The following is a 23,455-nucleotide window of genomic DNA, read 5'->3' on the forward strand; positions in this document are numbered from 1 at the left end:
AAAGATTGTGATAAAAATGTGGTTTAAGAATTGTAAATGTATCTGTAAATATTATTTCTATTGTAATAGCTCTTTCTGTTCTAATCTATGATACATATTAGATAGCAACAATCTTCCTTTGGAGTTTGACTTCCTTGGTAGACCAAATCAGGTCCTACCAGCACTTCTCTGCACAGAATGGAGTGATTTATGTTATTTGAAAACAAAACATAGTGCTATTGTTTCTAGCCACAAGAAAATCTTCCAGCTGTGATCCCATAGAGGATTCTAAGGAAATAATGACATGAACTGCCTTATTTATTTTAGTTACCAGGACTCCATGGTGATATTTGCAATGTCTTTATCACTGACAGGCCTTCACTATTGATTGCAGTGGTAGGATTCCAGAAGTTCTGGGATTTGTAGCTAAGCTTGCTTAAAATAGAATCACTAAGGGAGTATCTACACTGCAGTTGCTTCCCACTTTGTATTTTAATCAAAGCTGACTTCATCTAGTTGGTGGGTAGCAATGCAATGGTAGTAACCTGAAGGATGATATGTGTTGGTTACTGAACTATTAACTTCACAGAGGAAGATCCTTAGGTGGGCTTCACTTGACCTAGTTTAAAGTAGACCTAGACATGCTTAAGAAAGGAATTCTGTCTGCATTACAGATGTCTGTTGTCAACAGTAGTTGAACTTCCTTAGCTTTAGAGAAGAGAGATTGGTATTGATACTGCTCTTCCTTGCCCACCTTGACACAGTTGGTATTCCTGTCCCAGTCTGTGCAGACACTGCAGTGAAGAGGAAAAACTGACTGGACTTTAAGCATAGGTCAAGGAGAATATAGATATTACAGTATAAAATGAGGCATTTAGCCCACACAATATTTTACCCTCTTTCTGGGAGAAAATGTATGGAAGGTGGACAAAAAAAGCACATGTGGATGAATTTCAAAATATAGTTTGCTTGGTATATTTATCCATTGCAGGGCAAAAGTAACTGTGCAGTAAGTAAACACTTCCTTCTGCAAATATGCTATAATGCAGCCCTACTCAAAAAATATAGAGCTAAAACTGGCTAATTAAAATACAGCCCACTCTATAAGTAACTTTTTTAGAGAACTCTTACTGCTGATCTGCATAACCATTATTTTATCTACTGTTTTATTTGAAATTAATGCAAAACTAGTAAAAGCAGCTGTGTTTTATGGTTTCCTCCTATAAATCTTAAAATGTGTAAGATGGCTAGATGTAATAACACCAGAAAAATAAAGATAATGGAGTGCACGCTTTGGTTTCAGTGTGGCTTCAGCAAGGGTTTGTTTGGTGTGCCCAGCTGCGTATACACATGCAGTGGAATTTGGTTTGTGAGGAACCTACAAAAATTACACAAATAACTAGCATTTTTTTAATGAATAATACACAGACATGCACCTGTTTCAGAGACTCCATAGATTAGTCTTGCAGCCAATAGAAAAGCCCCTTGGAATTCAATTACATGGCTGGAAAACAGAAAACAAAATCATGGCTATACATTTAGAACTGATACCAGCAAAATGTTAACCAGTTCTTGGGCTGAGCTTTTTCTAAGGATTAGGTTGTTTCAGTTTGTTTTACTTCCCTGTGGTTTATTGAAAATTTATATTATTCTATTCTATTCTTGCAGCTGGAGCCTCTCCCAGAAGACATAGTGCACCAAATCCCCAATATGAATGCAATAGCTTCTTTAAAAAAGACCACTGAAATTCAAAGTATGTTTCTCAGTTTGGGTTGGAGGGTTGGTGGGTTTGGGGTATTTTTGATTATGAATTAATATCATAGACATTAACCTATTGGTTCAAAGAAAAGAGTGGGCAAATTTTTTATGTATAAATGAATATTCTGTGTCTAGTTATGTATATGTATATATGTTTTTATTTTTGTTTATTTGACATCCCTTTCTTCCTGCTGTATGTTTAGCCCTGAAAAACTAACCATTTGAAATTATTTAGAGCTCTCTGATTCCTAAGTATTCCCAAATCTTTCTAGTCCAGAGTACCTTGGATGAACTAGATGTTTGTCAGTGAGGGGCAGGAACCAACAGGTAAATTAGAGCTGTAAAAAAATAGTTTCTACAGATTCTGTGCAACATCCCCTGAGTTACTCACTTTGAGATGTATAGGAGCTTGAGATAAAGTTAAAAAGCTCAAAATGGGCACTAATTCCGTGAAACAATGCTAACAAATGCATGACTTTCTTCAGTTTCTGATGCAGCTGATACTTGATCATTTCACTTGTGGGCCCTGACACCAACCCTTTATTAACCAGATGCTTTAGGGCATTCGCTCTGGTCTCACTAAAAAATTTTCTCTGCCATCAGCTTCCTTAATCTAACTGAGCAGACTTCCCTTAAATTCCCTAATCTTCTGCTCTCTGCCATTTTACTGAGGCAGTGGAAGCTTCCTGACTTCTGCTGTTTGCTGACTCCTTAACAATAACAAATGGATAACAAATGTTTTTTTCATCTTAGATGAATCACAAATAATTAGTATTCAACTACATGAAAGAAATGCAGTTTTTAAAAGAGACACCATGCATTTTCCACTGATCATGCAGTATTCAAACTGATTTTAATTGTAAAGTGACAAAGAAAATTTACTGTAGGTATGTAATTCATCTTTCACATCCAGTAGTCACCTAGATATGCAAGTGTTCTGAGTAAATCACCTCTACGTGATAAATTCCAGTCAGTCATTTTTGCTGAGTGGTATGTCCTAAGGTAGTTCATGAGTTAGTGTCCCTGTTAATAATCTGCTAGTTCCCTGTTAATAATCTGCTAATTATATGGGAGAAATCACCAAATTAAGGAAATTCATGTACTATGCAAATGATAGTGAGGACAGCAAGCTGCACACATACCACAGACATGAGAAAAGGATATGTAATTCTGTTTGAAATAAAGCATGTATTTAATGAAAAATGGATCAGAAAAAAACCAAACAAACAAACAAAAAAAAGGGTGCATTAAGAAAAAGAAAATAATTTAAGCTCTAGAAAGGCATAGTGTCTTACACACAAAGGAATTCCTTCCTTCACAGAAAGAAGGAATAGTTTTAGGAACTATACAAGTTTATGCCTAAAAACATAGTCCAGAGCTCGTGAAGAGGGGCCTAATTTTGCCACACATTGGTTTGAGGTGAACTGGTACAGTCATGGCAGTCCAGATGGATGAAACCTAGGTCGATCTGCTTAGGTTTGGAGTTATTTATATACAATAGTCTCTCTTTTCTTGCAGTTATTACTTTAAAAGTTATGCATACCTCATTTTGTCTGGGGAGACCAAGTATTAGAAAGGAATATGCTTGGATGACAGAAAGGAGCATTGAGGAAGTTCAGGACAGCTTTATGGAGAACACCTATTTAGATGGAATTAAGAGAAGCAAGTACATGTTGAATATTATAGGGAGTTATTAATGCTGAAAAGCATAAAGCTGTCAAGTACCACCTCAAGAGATATTGAGAAAGCTTGATTTATTTGGATGATTGTTTGCATGTGTATTGGGTCTGTATGTTTGTGATTCAACTTTCATAACAAATATTAGCAATATTTTAGACAAAACCAAAAGTCCCTCCTCTTTGTTTGTTGCAAAGATACAATACTTACTTAGACAATGAGAGGAAACAACTTTTTTTCTAACTAGAATGGAATCTGTATAAATGTTTTGTATGTGACAGTGATCCAAAAATCCTTTGGAAATGTAATACATTTGGAAGTAACAGTTCCCACACCCATGTAATATGCTATTTCTAAGCAATCCTGTTCGTTGGCTTGAATACCACCCCCAAGTATGGGCTTTTTTTGAAGGAAGCCATGGTATAGCATGTCCAAATCTATCTGTGAAAGGCAGTTACAAATGCTTGTAACAGTGACAGAGACATTCATTTTTATTATTTCCTGGTAATAATCAGTAGTCTCACAAATCTTTGAGGGAGTCTTAAGCACATTTTCATGCTGGAAACCAAAGCATACCTAGAAGACTGATTTGGTTTCATTGTTTATTCTTGCAAGCCACGATTGCTCAAGTTTTGTATGAATGAAACCAGCAGTATGCTTCACTCTTTCCCCTGAGCTCCACCAAGTTCTTCTCAATGAATGTAACAGGACTGGTAGAATTTCACATTCCAGTATGGCACAGTAGAAACGGCATTTTCAGAGATGTGAGCAGTTTGAGGCATATGCTTTTTGAGTTCATTTAATTGCAAATACGTAGCATACCTAAGGTTTCTTACAAAGCTCCTTTGCAGCCTCATGCTGTGATTGTCTCTCTGTTCCACAAAACTTTGCCTGCAAGTCGTCTGGCTGAACATGCATGGAAGCCCTGTATGTAAATGTAAATATTGTCTTGTATAAAAAGAAACTTGCAAAGCTGCTCTGATTACCAGAGGTGTTTGTAAAGTACATGTTTAGAATCATAGAATATATCATAGAATCTGATTTCCTGATTTTAAATTAAAACCGACCATTGCTTTTTCACAAGCATCAGAATGCTCTCTTTGCGTGAGGTACTCACGGCTACCTGGATGCAATTACTAACTGGAACAGCTTTAAAATTTCCTCCCACAAACCACAAACACCCTACCATATACTCCCCTTCTCCAAGACCCTCCACTGCGGCATAGGTGCTGCCACCTGCTTCCTGGCCTGACTCTGGTTTCCTTTTCTACCGCTGAAATCCTTCTCATAATACAATTCTCAATGCAGGGAAACAAGGAAAATCATCAGTCGCTTGGGTGTGATTGATAGTTAAATGGGCACAGAGATCCCACTAATATGCTTGAACTGGTGTTGAGTTTTAGTGTTACAGGAAAGTTCGGATTCAGGGGACAGCTGGTATGCGAGTCTATGTGCGAATGAACGAATGTGATGTAGCAATCCTCACTGATGCCGTTTTATTGTTGCTGCAGGAGGGCAACACAGTGGTAGCTGATTACTAATATTTTATTTTATGAATAAGAGCCCTTGAAAACTCCAGCAGTGAACATGGGTTCATTTCTTTTATAGGCAAGAGGGGGTATTATTCCCATGCCCACAGATTTGATTTTCTTGCACATCTGTTTCTGCAACAAAAACCCCACCCACTTTGCAAACATTTAGCTCATAAATTATAGGGTTTGAATTGGGTGTGTATTGCAAAGACTGACTTTTGCACATATGACCTGTGAGAACATTGTGGAATGCTCATATAATTTTTTGCTTTGTTTTAGTGTATTTTTTTAATGAATAGAGAATATGGTCACTCAGCAAGCTAATAATAGAACATTTTTGTATTGTTTTTACAAAATCTGCCAGGCTCCGATCATTGAGCCTACTGTTACGTACATAACTTTTTAGCTGTGTCTTTCATGCTTTTGGAACACAGCCAACCTCCTAACATTTAATCTCAACTTTGTAGGATACTTAATGCACTTTACGTTTTATCCCCAGAAGGTCCCTGTTATTTAAAGGTTCTGCTAACTACTCAAATGTGCACACTATTACAGTTCAAAGAAACATGCTGGCCATGCTCTCTGCTTGTTCTTGCAGACTGACTTGGGCTTTCATCTTGCAATGATGTTTTTGAATAAAGACATTTTCAGGCTTTATCGACAGCTGCTTTCTCACTGGAGGGAAAAGTTCACCTTTTGAAAAGCCTGAAAGTGTATTGAGAGCTGTGTTACCAAAGAGGGAGTTTTCAGCAGCCTTTGTGCGGCACAGGCAGCACCACCGCTGGCCTGGCCTCCCAGCTGTCAAAGCCTCCAGATACCCTCTGGATAAGCACCTCAACTCAGCCCGCCACCCAACTGCCAAAATCCTCCTTTTAGCCCTTGGAAAAGTCTTCTACTTGATCCCCTCTCTTTCACAGCTGTTGAAACCCTCTGTCTAATTCCCAGATAAGTACCCTGATTCAACCTCTGCAGCTGCTGGAAGCTTCTTGCTAAACACTGAATAAGCTCTGGTCCAGAGCTCCCAGCCTTCCCAGTTCTCCAAATTTCCAGGTGTCATCCACCTGACAATTAGTGAGTGCTCAGTGGATTACTGAACTGTAAGAAATACATATCTAAATTCCTAGTTGTTCACCTGGTTCCCACTAATTAACCTGTTTCTTAATTGCACTGCAGTAGCAGACCATTTTATATGTGGACCATGGGTTACTTGCCATTATTGTTTGAGTTGCTTGAGAAGCTTCTTACTGTCTCTTCTCTTGCAGGCAGAAAGCTGAGAATACTCGGGCTTTTAAGCCACTGCTGTGTTTTTACACAGCAAACCAGAAAGCTCTATTCCGTATGACATCTGGCAGCTTTTCAGCAACAGCCAGTTCATATATGAAAGTTTTAAATAAATTATTGTTCTAGTATACGCCCCGAGGTTGGAAGAGAAAGAACATCCAGGACTAACAAACCTGATTTTTCTGGCAACATCACTCCAGGCTGAGCTGGCATTTCTGACTTTTTTCCTTTTCAAGACACTGCTCTGTGAGCACTTCGTACAACAATGTTAATTTTTCTAGCCCTATTTGCTGTATATGCATCAACTGTCTGCCGTATCAGAGCTTCTAGGTATTAACCCTGCCCTGAACTCCCTTCACCTTGTACAGATAAAGCCAATAACCTGTCTGACAGTATGCGATCATTAGTCTGTGTGTTACTCCTCCAGTTTATTACCTTCTGGGGAAGGTTATGACACAGCCCTTGGAATGAAAGCACTTTCCAAATTGGCATTCTTAGGTTCAGAAATATACCTCCTCACTGCAGTCTGAAATTTCAGCTGTGCTGCTTATACCACAGTGATTTTAAATTATAATCACTCAGTGTTGAACTAAGTGATTACTATGCTTCTACCACCATGCTAGCTAAAATTCCAATGAATTATTATGCATGTTTTCTTTAGGCAAGTACTGGAAGTCAGTGGAGCCATACTCTGTGCCAGTGGACTGTGCTCTGGCAGAGTCTCAGAAACAAGAGAGGGAGGAGACAGAAACGGTATCTGCTATGGCCTCTCTTTCAGTGGATGTTCAGCAGTGTATCCCTCAGGAAAGCAGCAGGTAAGTGTATGCAATTACTGTAGAGAACAAGGCTTTCACTCCAGGCAAGTAAGGTGAAGAAGACAGCCAGACTAAAGGTTGTTTCAAAATTAACTGCTAATTGAGGTACCTGGAAGTTTTTATCCCTTGATTTGAGTTCTCTCACTTGACCACTGAAAGCAGAGATAGTCTATGCTAGCAGATATTTTCTGTCATTTGTCATTTTTATTAAGGTCCATGATTAGTGCAAGAACCTTGTTTTCTCCCTGTGTCTAATGCTCTCTAGTAAACAAAAAGCATAATATCCATATGAGGAAAATAGATATGATCAAGGTTAATTAACCATATTCTTCTCATTGGAGGCTATTCAAAACTGTTCTAATTTTCTAGGAAGGCATTTAACACACATTCAGATAAATTTAATAAGGATGGACTTAAATCATTATTAAATTATATTAGACATGCATTAAAAGTTATTTCCCTGGAAGCAATGGAAAGGTGCCAGTGTAAAACTTAAAGCAATCCTGACAAGGATTAAGGCCAGCATTTTCCATGTATCAAAATGAAGGTACACCAGCAAAGAGTGAGAACGCTGGTTTTTTTTCCACCTTGTCAGCCGCTTTTTACGTTAATGAAGATTGCATTCAATTTCGCAATTTGAGAAAATGATATAGCAATTGCTGTTGTGGTTTTTTGCCAATAAGAGATTTTAAAAAATAAAAAAAGATAGACACCCAATACTGTGTCATTAAAAAACAGTATTTCTTCAAAGAGCTGTTAAGAAACAGAAAGGCTACTGCAGAAGTTCTTGGAGTTTCCTATTTACTTGTTTTAAGGACAAAGTTCCCTGGCCTTCACCAGTAGAGGAAGACCCAAAATGCAGTAGAATCATTTGGTATCCATCATCCAGAGAAAACAGGGGAGGGAGGAGGAAAGGAGAAAAAAACCTTATAAGGAGACTCATCAGCTCCCTGCAGACTGCAGAGCAGAGCTGTGCAACAACAGGAAAGAAAGAAGGGAGCTCCGGGTAGGCAGAGCAGTGGTAGGAGTGGAGCCAGAAAGATCCATGTCTCCTACATTGTGACAGCTACTTGTCTGATTTGGCTCTTACCTTCTTCATTGGCTCTTTAATCAGAACTGACCTGATAGGCATGTAGGGAACTGGAATGGTGGTAAAAACTATGGCTGTGTTTGGGACTGAATATCTTTCACAACAGTGGGAGCACTCATCTGTCAATGAGTTAACAGACACAGCTCAAAGCGACACACAGGGCGCACAGATAGCTAGTGAAGTATTTACATAATTACCTTTCCAATTGTAATTAGATTTTAATATGCTATGGCTATTGTTGTGCTAATAAGATTGCAAACAAATCCATAAAAGCTTAGCGAAGAATCCATGACAAGTGGGAGACATATTTTAGTTTTGTGAGAGTGCTAATCAGTGCTCAACTAAGGAACAATTAAGTTTTGTTATATAAATTTGTGACAAGTTATGAGACAGAAAGGTGCCTGCTCTTGTGTGGGTAGCACTGAAAGATAAAGAATTTTGGTTCAAGTGTTGGAACTAATGCAGTCAAAGTAAAGCTTTAAATGTTTCTGTGTAAGGGTGTGTTTAATTTTGTGTATTTTCACATTGCTCAGAACAACCAAGGATTGTATTCATGTGCCTCCACTCACTTAAAACTACAGCCATTGAAAGTAACTGCTGATCCTACATGATTTGAAGAAAATAACCTTTTGGCTAACACTGCACTTAATTATTGTGTTTATTACTTGCCTAATGATAACCTGTGACAGTTTCCATCCATTCTGAAAATAGCATTTCAGGGCAGAGCTGAGAGAAATTAAAAAAAAAAAAAAAAAAACAACCAAAACCGGATGTACTGAAATGTACACAAGTGGAATTCATGTGGCTGCCAGATTCAGTACACTTCATCAGTTCTGGACTCTTATAGGGACCAATCTGTCATCATTAATTGTTCTGTGGAAAAATGCTTTCCTTTGAAATATCTTCTGTGGTGCTGCTGAGATTTTTTAGCAGCTCAAAAAAAAAACCCTATGCACGCATGCATTCCTGTCTGTTTCCACATTTGTAACCCCCAAAGAAGTCACCCACAGCCAGATTGTCATCAGACAGCACAACGTAAGTGCTGTCCCAGTGGGCCAAAATTGGTTAGGTTTTCTGAGGCTTCAGGACATCATTCTCTTTGTTATCTTCCTGCTGAATGAAGAATGTAAGGAGGACCATGAAATAAAATATGGTCACTTTGAAGGTCTGATTTTGAGGGTCCTCTGAGCTGCTGGGAGACCTGAGAGGACCTGGCTGCACTTTGAGCATGAATGTAAGTCCAGCATGGGATCATAAATCCAGGGACTGATTCTACATTGCACACTCTAGTTTCATGCCAGTATAATTTCATTCATTTCACAAAAACAGGCTGTTAATTTCATAGGCACATACCAATGCAAACTGCAGCAATGTAGTGTTGGTTCCAACTCTATGTTTTCCTATTTATGTCTGTTGTAATTCAGGACCAAGTACGCAGTGCTCCTTCTCCAGCCTTTTTCTGTGTCAAACTACCAGGCTGCAGTTATGTAAGAGCTCATCTGGGCTCTCAAGCCATCTTAATACAGCCACTGTAGGTGTACCCTCCTTTCCCCATTGTAGACGTGGGCCACCTTCTGAAGACCTGTTGTAAGCTTTTGCATTGTGTGTTTGTTTGGGAAAGTTGGTTGTGACAGGAAGGGTGGGATCAGAGCAGAAGGCACCATAGCTGACAGGGCAGGCTGAAGGGTTCCTTTGTTATTCCAGGAGCCAATTTACTTTCTTTAAATTCCCACCATGGTCAGCCAGGCTGATAAGTCTGGCCTGCATCTCTAACACTGTTTCACTGAACAGGTAGAGATCCTGTTGACTTCAGCTTGAGATGGTCAGTCCTCCACATGAAGAGAGCAGCAACAAGAGTCTCTGGGGAAAACTCTTGCCACTTATGTTGGAGGATATACTGCTGTTTGGAGTGAGATGACTCACTTTAAACTAAGATTTTGGTAAAGCATCTCTTTTGCTGGCCAACTCATATCTGACTCATTTACCACTGATGAATAAAGGATAAAATGCTCCTGGCTAAGGCCCATCTTAAGTATTTCTCTTTCTTCCTTCTTTCTTTTTTTTCTTCAAGTGACAGTGCCAGTTATTTTTTATTTGATTTTCTCTGGCATGCTAAATGAAGAAAACTGCGAAAAGCTGCTGCACTTTTATTTTACCAAAGCAGAGCTCTACGTTTTAAGGTCTGATAGAAACTTGATTATAGACTTCAGAAGAAAACAGATATAGAAAAAAGTTTGTGGATAGGAAAGAAAACATACATGATGCTAACACAGATTTAAATACAGATGCAATTAAAGGAGCAGGCATGCCCTATGAAACATTTCTAGCTACCATAACCTTTGTGTGTTGATAACTCCTTATTCCCTACATGAGATATGGATTTAGCTGATTAGAATTTTGCTTTGGCCAGACATCTGTTTCAGAAATCATGCTTTGAAAATATTCAGTACAGTGCTGTTCCTGATACATGGGAGCTTCCATATGATTCTTCTTAAAATCAAAAAATAAAAGGGTGTGGAGGGATATCTATTGCACTTACTATTTTTACAGCAAACAGTAAATTTTGAGAATGACATTTATCAGAATTTGACTTTATGGCCCTTGTTCAGATAGTTAGAGATTTTACTCAAATGGAAATGAAAACAAAGTGCAATTTTTAGATATTACTGTTACAGAGCTACCAGTTGCAGTTTCAATCACATTGCATTATATTACATACATTATATTACTCTATACCAGAGCAACTGGTTGGACCTTGGGGAAGAGCTAGCCACCATCAGAGTTGCGTGTTGTGTTTGTGTATCAAGTCATAGAGCTTCTCTTAATATTTAGCTGTTTGGGTATCCACTTCAGCTGTGCTGAGTAACCTGCACCTACCTGGCGTACCCCACAGGATCTGAAGTCACAGCCAGGATCAGTTGCTAAAGAACAAGGTCAGGTTTCCCCAGGTCAGGCTGTAGCCCTGTCTTGCCCAGCTTCCTCTCATCCCCCAGGTGGGGTAGTGAATAAGGAAGAGAACCAGGAGCAGAGGAGTTTGAAAACAGGCCTTGCCCTAATGGGTTGGTAGATGTCAACAGCTGTATCTGACCCATGTCATTTAAAGCTTCCAGGATACCTACCCAGGCATAAACTTTTCAAAAGTTTTTTTAAACCAGCTTACACCTTTGGTACTGAGGTAGTGAATCCCACAGACTCATCAGGCATTACTCTAAACTTATAACCAACAAATTCACTGGGGAATCCCTAGTTCTTGTAGCAGTATTCTTACTCATAGTCTCTGCCCCATTTCCGATTTTAAAGGCTTCAGCTGCCTCAAGACTCTGTATTCTTCCTGGTATGAAAATAATTTCTTACCCCTGATGATTCTGTGCCTTTTGTAGTTTTCTTTGAGATGGAGTAAGAACTGCATACAGGACTCCAGGTGTTGAACACACTATCTTAAAGATATTTGTTTTGCTCTCTGCTCTTCTACCATTAATTTCAAGCTCTCAGTCATAGCCACCACTGTGTAAAAACAATTAAATCTGTCCTCCCTCCTATTTTGTGCATTGTTAATTTGCCTTCTTTTCTATTCAGAAATGGTGTTAGGGGCTTTAGAACTGACCAGTATCGGTAGTTTGTCATCATCAACAAACATTATCACCTAGAAATACTGACAGTCTGCTAAGCCCTTTTGAGATGCTCTGGAGAATCCCTCCATAGTAAAAAATCACAGATATTATTACCTGTTTCCTACTTTTGGTGGATTATCTACCTATGAGAGGTCCTTCTTTCATTACCTAGGTTCCTCAAAGCATTTGGATAAAATAGTTGGAAGGTTTCTTTGTGCAGGGATACCACTTGATTGCTCTTCTTTCATTTCCTTCAGAAACTTCTGACAAATTTATAAGGCTCGCTTTCTTTCTAAGTGTTAGGACCTAACTCTTACCCAAATTATTGTTACCTAAATGCCTAGTAATCAGTGATTAAAACTGATTTCCACATACCAGCTTACTGTTATCTCCTGCAGTTTCCAAAAGGGGAATTGAATTTCTTACCTTCTCTACCTCTTGTATGGATGCAAAGTTAAGCAGTAGAATATGCTCAGTAATTATTTCTTTAGCAATATCATAATCGCATTCCCCTAGAACACAGTGGACGAACATCATCTGCTTTTAGCAATTTAGCAATGTTTAATATATCAGTTTGTTCTAAGTGCTGATTTAGTTTAACATTGTTCATCTGCAAACAATAAAGTCTCCCTGACACTTCTCTAGTGAACACAGATATAAATAGTTCATTTTGCTCTTGTGGTCTACCTTCCTTGATGCTCCTTTTATGCTTTGATCATTTCTTCTGATGTGCTTTGAAAGATCTTTTTGTTATTAGTTTTTATGATTTTAACATGTTGCTCTTCAGACTCCTTTGGCCTGCCTCGTCAAGGGTTTACATTTATCTTGCCAGAGTTTATAGTTTATTTAAATTGCCTTATTTGGACATTACTTCCTCTTTACAGAGTATATGTGTAGTAACCTTATTCTGGTCTTAAACTATGATCACTTTTACTTTTAGTTCCTTTTACTTTGATCCATACAAAGTCTATTTCTACTAGGATATACACTTACTCAGGATCTCTTATATGATGCCTTTAGGCAGACACTCTGAATCATCTTCATGGTATAGAAATGTACCTCTGTTTCCCTGGCTCTTTGCTACCAGAGATCACTTTTCAATTACAGTGTTATTCCCTAAAACAGCTAAGTTAAGTTAGGAACAGATTATGGCATAAAACATCCATACCATGCCAGAAAAACTATCTTTTGTTCAGCAGTTTCTGTGACTTGGAAACATATCTTGAATTTTTATTTTTATGCGTGTGATGATGTAGCTATGAGGAATTTCTGTAACTCTAAAAATAAGGTAAGAGAAACATTTGCTTTTTTGGATTATGTACAGGATTTATCTTAATTCTTAAATATTAAGTTTTTAAAAGTGCAGATATGAAATATTTGAAATAATCTCATAATTAATATGGTTGCTGTTTATTCTCAGATGCCACAGGATAATACTTAATATGCCACACATTTTGCCAGATTCTATCCATATGGTAGGACTTTTGTCTCATCCATTTCTTTTGGTTTAAGGTTTAAACGGAATAATTTTGATTAGCATTAACTTCAAACAGAGTACTCCAGTCTGCCGTAGTGTGAATTGTACATCTAGAGAGCTACAGATGAGCACTGTTTCCAGTACACCAAATTAAGCAAAGCTAAGAGGCCTCCGCTCCTAGGAGCTCGCAGTCCAAACGAGCCACAGTGAAGCCTTAATGACTAATCACAGCTGTGTTTCTACAGTTATTACAGTCCCAATCGATTGTCTTTCTAAATCTGTTGACTGCCCAGAATCAGTCCAAATCAGACCTGAACTCACAGCTGCGCCTTTGAGGAACCAGTTAGAGCATACAATACAGCATGGGTTTTTTTGCATGTTTTATGTTTTTATGCCAACTTCTTGTCAGCTACAGAAAGAGTGACTGAACGGATGTAACTAACAGTGACATAACTGAAGTAACATAAATTTGGCCTGTCAGACTCTGCCCCCTCGATTTCTACTGGGGTTTTTTGACAACTTTTGATATCATCAGAATGGCTATATACTGATTCACTGCTCAAGGTTAGGGGGACTACAGTGTTTTTCTCTCTGTACAAAGAGGGAAAAATGGGGCTCTTTGGTACTAAGAACCCCAAAACTTTACTGGCTTTCACAGAAAACTCTGATGTAAGCTGCTATCCCATAAAAATGTATATTTTGAATGATTAGCCTTTGGATAGATTCAGTGACTTCTCTGACATGAATAAAATGAAGTTAAAGCATACACATAAGTCTTCAAGAGGAGACTGGAAAAGGGTCTTAGAGTTGCCACGCTGAGAGACAACAGGTGGATTCACCAGGGCACCCTAACTTCCTCCTCTCTTTCTGCATAGAACACCTTACATCTGCCACTGGCATAAAAAAAAATATTCTAATGGTTAATCTCTGGCTGATGCAGAATATTGGCATATGGTTAGAAAATATTGGAATATATTAGAATATGGCACTTGAGGTCAGTCGTGTCCCTCAGAATTACCCTCACCAGTGGAAAATTGCCCAGGACTAAAACCCTGAATAAGATCATCTCTCGGTTGTACTAGGGTCATGGGAATGTCGGTCCCAGAAGCCAAATACATGTGAACAGATTGATGCACATACTGCTTCCCTAGATCCTTATAAATAACCCCAAGACCCACTTTCACTCTAGAGGTTTTCCAGAGCTCCAGTCCTTCCTGCTCTGACAATCTCTAACTGAAATCTATTGACAACTATGCCTTCTCATTTGCTTACTCACAGCCCAACTTAAGAGCTGAACTGTTATCTGCTTTCAAGTTATCCCCTTTCCAGACAGACTCATTAGGTCCTGGATGTTTAGCAAGGGCTTATTGCACATTTGCATTATGCCAGAGGACATGCAGGTCTTCCAAATGTGGCTGGACAAAGTGGAAGTGTGTGATCAGCACAACAGCAACATACACCATCAGTATGAATCCCCCACATGGTGCATGATCCTTTATCAAACCTGAGGACATCAGCAACAGGCTGGGCTCTATCCCACCCTGGCTGCCATTGTGCGGTCTCTGCTGCAAGCCAGAGCAATGTAACAGGGGTAAAAAGAAATGCAAAAGGGATTCACCTTGCCTCTCAGGAAAGAGGGAGCTGCAGTGGTTACTGTACGTAGGGAACATTCTCCACCGTGTGGTGGAGCACCAAAACATTTGAGATTTATAGAGTAATAATCTTTTAGGGTCAATAATCCTTTGGAAATTATTAGTCTGAAAATATCTTATTTTTCACATATCATTCATCTGACATATTTTTCAACATACTATCTGTGATCATTCCAAATCATAAAAGAATAACCTCCATAAAATCATTTAAAGGCACACTGCTAAATTTTTCATTGGGAAAGACTGTAATAAACTCCAGATTCATTTAGAATTCTCTGGCTTCCTTGCTGAATAAATTACCAAAGCCCATGCAAGCCCCATTAATTACTTTTTTTTTCATGGGATTTCACGAGTTTGTATTTTCTGAGGGATGTTTCACTAAAGCCAGTTATTATACTGGCTTACAAGATTTATCCAGTAAATGTCTTATTTATTAATTTGCACTTATTTTTTCTCTACCCTCATTTCAAAATTGCTTGAAGGGACTATTTTTTAGGGAGGTCTTCAGCTCATTTGTCATAGGGTATTCTGCCAGACTGAGGTGAAAATTGGTTTATGTCCAAATTCTTATGCCCTTCAACAGTAACTGTGATCTCAGGAGCTTCCCATTTTATAATTGCCAGGATAATCCTTGGGTACGATAGCTTGCCAGATACAAGGAATTATGACACTTTTTTCTGGCTCAGTGTATGTCCCCATTATTTACCTATTGGCTGTTTTAAAGAGCTCATCTTACCTAACCTGATTATTACCCAGAGACTTTCAAACAAAAGATACATGTATAACGCTATTTAATATTCTTAATAGATACCTTCTCTATGACAGTGACCTTGCTGATTGAGCTCAGAATTTGGTCCCAGAAACTGCAAGCAGTCAGGCAATGCACTTCTAAATTCTCAGAATCAAAAATCAGAAGGCTGAAGAAGAACCCCAGAGGAAACATTGCTAACAACTAGGTTACTAATAAACTGTTTTGTTGTAATTTTTTACCCACTCGAAAAAAATAAATACATGTATTTTTAGTTGCAAAAGCTTGTAAAATAAGTATCACAGCTATTTTTTTCATGAAATTATTTGACTCTGTTGACACAAAGCATGTACATTTCTGGACAAAAAGTTATAAAATATTCTGACATATTTTAATATAAACAGGAACATTTTCAGTGATTGCTTGGATCTAAAATGTTTTTCCACTTGACATTTGTTTATACTTCCTAGGAAAGAAACTCTATTTATGGATAACTGAATAACACAAATAAACATCAGAGAGAGCTGAAAAATCAGCTTTGATTATGCATGAAAATCTACAATGTCATTGTGTACTCTTGTGCCGTATTCTGATTGCCTGTTTATTTTTACAGAGCTGCTGGCGAGCCCATGGAAGAAGAGCCAGCCTTCTGAAGTGCCAAGTCCTCCCTGATATTTCCTGTGGGTGACATCATTGTGTATCCCCCAAAAGCACCCTCAGACATGTCTTGTCTGCTGCTTGGGTGGCACAGATCAGATGGAACATAAACACTGGGCACAAAACTGAATAGCAACTTCACTTGTTCTTTGGATGGACTTGAAAGGGCCCTAAAGATTCCTTAAATATAACCGCTACAATTCTAGAGTTACAGTAAAACGGGCTTGGGAGAAAGAGCCTAGAGCATGCTTTTTATATGCTGTTTGACCCACTCACAACATAAATTGTGAAATAGAGTATTACAAAATTCTATATGATAGATTATAGATACAAGAATTCCAACAGCCAGCAAAGTGCTCGGTGAAACCCATGAATCACTTTCTGACAATTTTTACTGGGTAATTTTTTTCATACTGTGTTAAATTGTTAATAGAATTAGTTTTCTTCGCTCTGTGTAATGAAAAAAAAAAGGACACCTTTATTTTATGAGCCATTTTTTAACCCGCTGTCATGGGTTCTTAGCCGAATAAGTGAAAGGTGTGTAAATTACAATGAGGAAATTTAGCTAAAGGGAAAGCACTTCTTATTGTACTATAAATCCCCTGAAGTACTGTGCTTGTTGGTGCTTTACTTTCTTTTCCCTTCTCCCAGGCATCCCTCCCCATTTCATGTAATCTCTTCTATCGTGAAAACACATTCTAAAATGAGTGATCTTCTGCCTTTAAAGAAAAAAAGTGCTGTACCCTCTGTATTTGACAGTAGCTCTCACCATATGTGCAGCAGAGATCAAGTGTGGATGGCTTTTCAAATGTGTTTTTACTTTGTTCTGAAATCTTTCTGCATCCTGACTCTAAGAGCAGCGATCTTCAGTAACTGCGTGCAGTTCATCTGAAGCGCCGGTGTTTCTGTGGAGGTTGTGTTGAGGGTGTTTTTACAGGTTGTCATGTGGATACAAACTGATTCTTTATATAGTCCTGCACCAAGAGAACTGATGTTGCTTAAGAAGCTTCTAACGGTTTATGCTTTATTTTAGCTCCCCAAAGTGCAGCAAGATCTCCATGCAATGTGACTTTAGCTGTTTAATTCCATGTTTGAGAACGTAACATATAGTTGTGCCTTTAGCTGATAATGAACGCTTAAACTGTTACACGTGTTGCCTTACCGTCAGAGAAAGAGATAGGGCATGTATGTAAGACTACTTCGAATGAACAAAACTCTGCTACAGCAAATTTTATTTTGTTTACAACTTTCTCACCTAATGAACCCTTGGAGATACCTTGAAGTATTCAGCTTGCAGTATTTAATAGCTCTCTCAGCTTTTAAACGCAAGTGATGTTCATTTTTATATATTTTCCAAACTCAAAGGATATATTAAAGCCATAAGTGAAGACTGTCATGCTTTTTATTCTGAAATCTGAAAGGAACCTTAATTAAAGCAAGATTTTGGGGAAGGCCATGATATGAAAGATATGGAACAATATGGTTTCATTTATAGGCATACTCAAACCTGTAAATCAAAGATGAAAGATTTCACTCAAATAGAATTATATAATTCTCTTTTGTTATGCAGTCAGACTATATCTTTCATGCATTTGGGTTTGTTTACGATTAGCATTTTAATTTTAAAGACTTTTATTACTTATACAAAAACTTTCTGCTACAAGTTAGAAATCTGAGGCATGCTTTGAAAAGGGAAATGTGAAAAAAAAATGTCATTTCCTATAATGTGAAGTAAACTTTTATTCTGAAAGGCTTACTCTAAAATGGGTGTATGCCTCTCAGAAAATGAAATAAAATTCTACCCCCCATTAACAACCCAAAATCATGTTCATTTTAGTAATGCAAAGAGTCCCAGCAGGCTAAATTGACTCCTGGTGAAAGCCACCTTGCCTGACTTTGGGCTATTCTGAAGGGGTTGTTCACATGACTAAAGCAATCAGGAGTTCATCTCATCCTGAATTTTCAGCAGACTTGTGATGGCAATCTTAACTTGCCATTTACTGTGATTTTCTTGTGGTCTTCAAAGAAATTTCCCTTCAAGGAAACCAAGGACCATAGCTGATGAGTTGGGTGATTTGTAGAGCTTTTCACATCTTGAAATAGTGGCTGCAAAATTTTAATTGGGCACATAGTAAGAGCATTTTGAAATTAACCCCACAAATGCAAAATCTGCTTGTGTCCTTAGCTCGCATGAAACTGCATGTGAGTTGCAGCCTGAAATATGATTTACAAACTTTACCAATTAAAGTCTATATTCTGGAGTGGAAATCAACTAAAGCTATCCTTTGTAGCTGGAACTGCCTTTAAAATGCCGGAATAATTTGAATTAAACCACATTATAAACTCACACTTACGCATTTGTGCAGGCATACTCCCAGACAGATATCCAGACATGCTATGGTTAAAGTTGGGATCATTTGGATAAGCAAATGTACAAATAAACTGCACACAGATTGTGTCCAGAACTCTGTTCTCGCTGAAGTCAATAGCAAAATCCTCTTTGATTTCAACAGGAGATGGATCAGGCCCTGCTTTTTTTTTTTTTCCCTTTCCTTTAAGTCCAGAGCACCATTACTTTTTGATTATGTCATTACAAGGCACCGTATAGCCCTCTGGGAAATGATTGAGGCTTATGGTGAATATCAACACTTCCTTCAAAGCAGACCTGGGCTTTCTGAGAGGGCAGTTTCACTTGCTGCTGTTTTCTTCTCACAGTATTTTTATTACCATCAATAGCTCCCCATGGATTACAGTTAAATTTCTCCCAGCAATTTTAGACATACTTCCAGGGAAATATTCACATAGAAGCTCTTAAAAGTGCCCAGTTTTAGCTGGATTCAACAACAAATTCCAAGAATTTCAGAAAGATGTACAAATTACATATTTCTCCATTTCTAATGTCCAAATTCAGAGGCATGGGAGCTGTTTTTGAGGAGACATCACAGTCTCATGTCCCACATAGACCTCAGCTTAGGCTAGGGAGATTGACACCTCTGAAAATTCAGTCCCAGATATTTCAAGCTGGCTGCCAAAATATCTACATCTGAGCTTAGATTACTTTGAAAAAAAAAAGCTGAAATGCACAAATGAGATGGGGCAAATCGTGGTTCCTTGTGTGATTCCATGGGGAAGCTGAAGCTGAGGAGGTGGCAGAGAGCCCTCAGACCCGGGTGATTCTTTGCCTGGTGCTGGGGACACAGGGGCTGTCAGCAGGCAGAAGGACATCCCAAGGCACTACCACTCCAGGCTGCCATTGTCATTAGCAGTGAATCTTTGCCTCATAGGGAAAGTGTGCACGAATTTGGATTCTGCCTGTGGATCAAGGTTTCCCTAAGCCACCAACCTCCAGAATGAGACATGCCTCAGCTGCAAGTACTACTATCATGCTTGCTCAGTTCATATTCTTCCCTAGCTTTAGGGACTAAATGTTAAGTGCAGTTGGGTTTTTATTATATTCTTTTATTTATTTTTTTTTGTACTCTTAGGTCATTAAATTATTAGTAGAAACTGACAACTAAAAAGAGATATGACTCAGGATATCAAGAAAAGAATGATTTTCATCCAGCTTAAAGCTTTTACCTGGGCTGGAGTAAGATCAATGAAGAGCAGTAAATCTCAGAACTTAAGAGCGTCTTGCACTTCATTTTGAGACTCTGTGTGCAGAAATTCTGTATGTGCTCGTTTGCCTTTAATATAATCTACAGCAATGAAGTGCTTGATTATATGATCCTTTTTCAGGCAAAATTCCTAGTGAGTAATCAAAGTTCATGGGAATTTTGTCAGTGTAAAAAGACAGAATTAGTCCCTTTTTTAATTATGTACCTTCCTAATTTTGCTTTCAGTGAAAATGAAGTAACTGATTTCAGGCAAGGAAAATAAAATCATTAAGCTATCTTAAGTAAACATCATTACAGAAAAAGAAAATATAAACAGCTGTTATGTAAACAAAGATGGCTATTTCTTTTCTTTGCAAAAAAGTCAACATGCTGCCAGTTGAAAGTGGCAAAATGAATCCCTGTCTAGAGTATGTGGTATTTGAGTTGGTGTCTTATCTAAGTGCAGCCTCCCTAAAAAGCTGAAAGTCATAACCAGAGATGAAATATTAGAACACCAGAGGTCCTGTAGAGAACAAGAATGTAGAGACTGACTAATTTGTGTAGACAGACAGCAGGACACTTTCAGGGCAATGTGTCTGGGACAAAGAATTAGAGGGAACTTTTCCAAAACCATAGATGGTTGTGAGGCAATTAACTTCTATTAGCTTGCAGGGGCAAGGAGGCACTCAGCGAGCATTTATTCTTTGGGAAATGCCCCCTCCATCCCACAAGGATACAGACATGGACCTCACTGTACAATTTTTCATCCTAAGCAGCAGTAGCCAGGTGTGCTGCCCTGAAGTGTATGCTCTCCATTTGCCCAATAAGCTATCAGCCCGCAGCAGACACTTTGTAATACGACTGATAGCATCCTTTTTTTCCCCAATAGTGGCCTTTTCAGAAGCATAGCAGCGCACAGTTGTTTTATTTTAAAAGGTCACAATTGAGCTTTGTGAACCATTGTACTTTTTTTTTAGTTTTTTACAGACTCCATATGGAGGTAAACCAGAATATGTACATGGTGGGGGGACCTGCTGGGAAAAAAAATTCTTTTAAATCAGGTTTCTGCTACCTGCTTTTCATCCTGGATTTGGAGGAGTTTGGGTTCTTAATTATCATTCAACCTTTTACTTTGTCAGGTAAGCAACTTGTTTTGTTTTCTTATGTGTAACTGAACTCGATCTTGTAGCACATAGAAAACAACAACAACAAAAACAAAAAGAAGTCTGTCTTTTCTGATAGATGTCCCTGCCCTTGGTGTGGGAATAAGAAGAGCTTATCTTTGTCACTTCCAGCAGCAATTAAATGCTTCATTTTTGTGACAGATCCAAACTGAAGTGGTATTGTATGCGTACGATTTAGCTGGCTGTCTGCTGATGGTTAAAAAAAGAAATTGTGAAACTCACATTCCTCTCTAACCTCAAAAGGGACCCATTTTGATTTTAACAATGTAATATTTTCACTTGATCCAAAAGGTTTTTGTCCCATGACATCCCGTTACTAGCTTAGTTTTAGTCTCTTGCAAATAACACACTAGAGAGAGTGAAGACCAAAAAGGACATGCCAGCAACTGTTAATTGTATCTCTTATGCACAGTCCTTCATCCTGCTGTAGTGCCGTGCTCTGTGGTTCAGCCTATTAGAATAGTGTATAGCAAAATATAAATTGTTCTGCACCATCAAAGATGCTACTGTTCAGATGTTAATTAGTACATTGTGAGTTGGGTAATTTACAAGGAAGACATTCTCCTACGTGTATGGTCTAAAGGCAAGTGACACATTAAACCAGTGGCACTGGTACTGTGCAGTGAGTGATTCTGTGCTAAGACCTCCACACATTAACCCATTCCCAATGGTATGCCTGCCAATACATGTTTGCAGTAGGAGAGCTGTAGGATGCTCTGATTCAAAGACCACTGAAATCCCTTCTCTAACAGGCTTTGGGTAAGATCCAGGAGGTAGCTAAAGAAGAAACCTTAACTTTGCACTCAGTCACACAGAAACTGTAAAGAAAGCACAGATATAGATTTAAATTTGGCCACACATCCCTGTTTCTGATATGAAGTGCCAGTTCTGGCTTCTAGAAAAGTCTGTCTGAGAGAGCACTATCAGTAGCGGATACAGTCTATTGGCTTCAGGAGGGTGTATACATCATGTGTTAAGGGAACAGGTTCATACTCATGTCTCTTGCTGCTCAATTTACTGCTATTTTAAATTCCTTGATTGGCTTAAAATTTCACGTTATGATGCAATAGGAAAGCATAAAGCAATACTTAGTAAAGTCATAACTAAAGCTTTCAAAGCAAACTTACTGTCACTTTTTTTACAACAGCGACTTTTTGGTCTAGAGATGAACAGCTGAAATGTTTATTTTTTTCTTGGGAATTTCATGTTGCTGTCTGTTTCTATGATAAGAAACAGTCCTTTTGCTCAGTGTACTAGAAGTTTATCTGTAATTTGTCTTTCCAGGCAGATCAAATTCTAAGGCATAAAGCATCAGTGGGACTGACCCAAAGGGCAACACTTTTAAAGGTCAATAGTAATATTTCAGTAAAAGGAACCATTGTTGTTATTCCTGATACATTTTTGTATCTGAAAGCATCCAATGAGTAACGTGAAGTAATACTGTGCTCCAGAACTTTGTTGATTATAGATATACGAGCATTGGATTGGCGTGAAATAGTCTTAAACGGATTGTTAAAATTCCTTTTGTTTTGTGTTTTGTATAATTCTTTGGCTATAGTCTTGTCCTAGTGTCAATAAAAGCTATTTGAAGTAAGCTTGTTTGATACTCTGAGCTTTTTCTTGCATTTGTTTTTTTCCTGTTTAATCGGTGCTAAAAAGAAGTGGAGCTTTGAACATGCCACCCCTGGTTGAATCATAGGAATCTGATTGTTAAAATATAAAGGGTGGAGCATGGTGAAGCTGGAGTGCATAAAAAAGGAACCACAAATGTTAATGTAAAAATAATGTTACACAGCAGGCTAAAACGCACACAAAACAGAGCATTGCAGAGCTCCAGCTTTAACACCAAGCTCATATTCTAGAGTTCCTTTGCCTCATTGTCCTGTGACACTGCAGAACACGTAATTCCCCTCCCAGTGAAACTATTTAAATAGTACATGTGCTGTTTTGAAAGCTGTAATTCTCCTGCTTTGTGGGAGGTGGGGAATATCCAGCACACTGCAGCAATACTCTGGACCACAGAACCACGCCAGCCCTGCTGCTGTAAAACTGGGAGCTGTTACATTGATACAACAGACCTGTTTCAAGAAAGGCACCCCACAAAAGCAGTGATGTGAGGAAGGAGTGTGTTTGCTGTGAGAACACTTTGATCACTTGCACCCTGTCAGCTCACAGATTGAAATTGTTCCTGTGGGCGGAGATTCATGCACCTAAACTTGCAAACTTAGTGGGCAGGAGGAGAGTACAGGCACTTGATTTGCATATGCAGATCCCTACCTCCTGGCACGTATCCAGAGCTGCTCCAGAGGCGGGTTAAAGCAAAACAGCATCCTACAATTTTAGCTTTATTTCATCCTTCAGCGTAACACATCTTTTTCCTTTCTGGGGAAAAGGACCC

At 38.5% G+C, this 23,455-nt stretch overlaps 1 protein-coding gene across 2 annotated transcripts in view; it reads left to right on the forward strand.

Moving 5' to 3' along the window:
• Window positions 1–17,668, forward strand: part of HDAC9 (histone deacetylase 9) — a 385,328-nt gene extending 367,660 nt beyond the window's left edge. For both annotated transcript variants that reach the window (XM_057406208.1, XM_057406209.1), the window contains exons 25-27: window positions 1,648–1,732; window positions 6,889–7,042; window positions 16,234–17,668. In XM_057406208.1, coding sequence (XP_057262191.1) covers window positions 1,648–1,732; window positions 6,889–7,042; window positions 16,234–16,273 — 279 coding nt within the window. In that variant the 3' untranslated portion in view covers window positions 16,274–17,668. The remainder of the gene's footprint in view (window positions 1–1,647; window positions 1,733–6,888; window positions 7,043–16,233) is intronic.
• The last annotated feature ends 5,787 nt before the right edge of the window (window positions 17,669–23,455 follow it).

The sequence above is a fragment of the Pezoporus wallicus genome, unplaced genomic scaffold (genome assembly GCF_028554395.1).
Source record: "Pezoporus wallicus isolate ANWC-B61680 ecotype Strahan unplaced genomic scaffold, APGP_CSIRO_Pwel_v1 contig_5879, whole genome shotgun sequence".
Taxonomy (NCBI): domain Eukaryota; kingdom Metazoa; phylum Chordata; class Aves; order Psittaciformes; family Psittacidae; genus Pezoporus; species Pezoporus wallicus.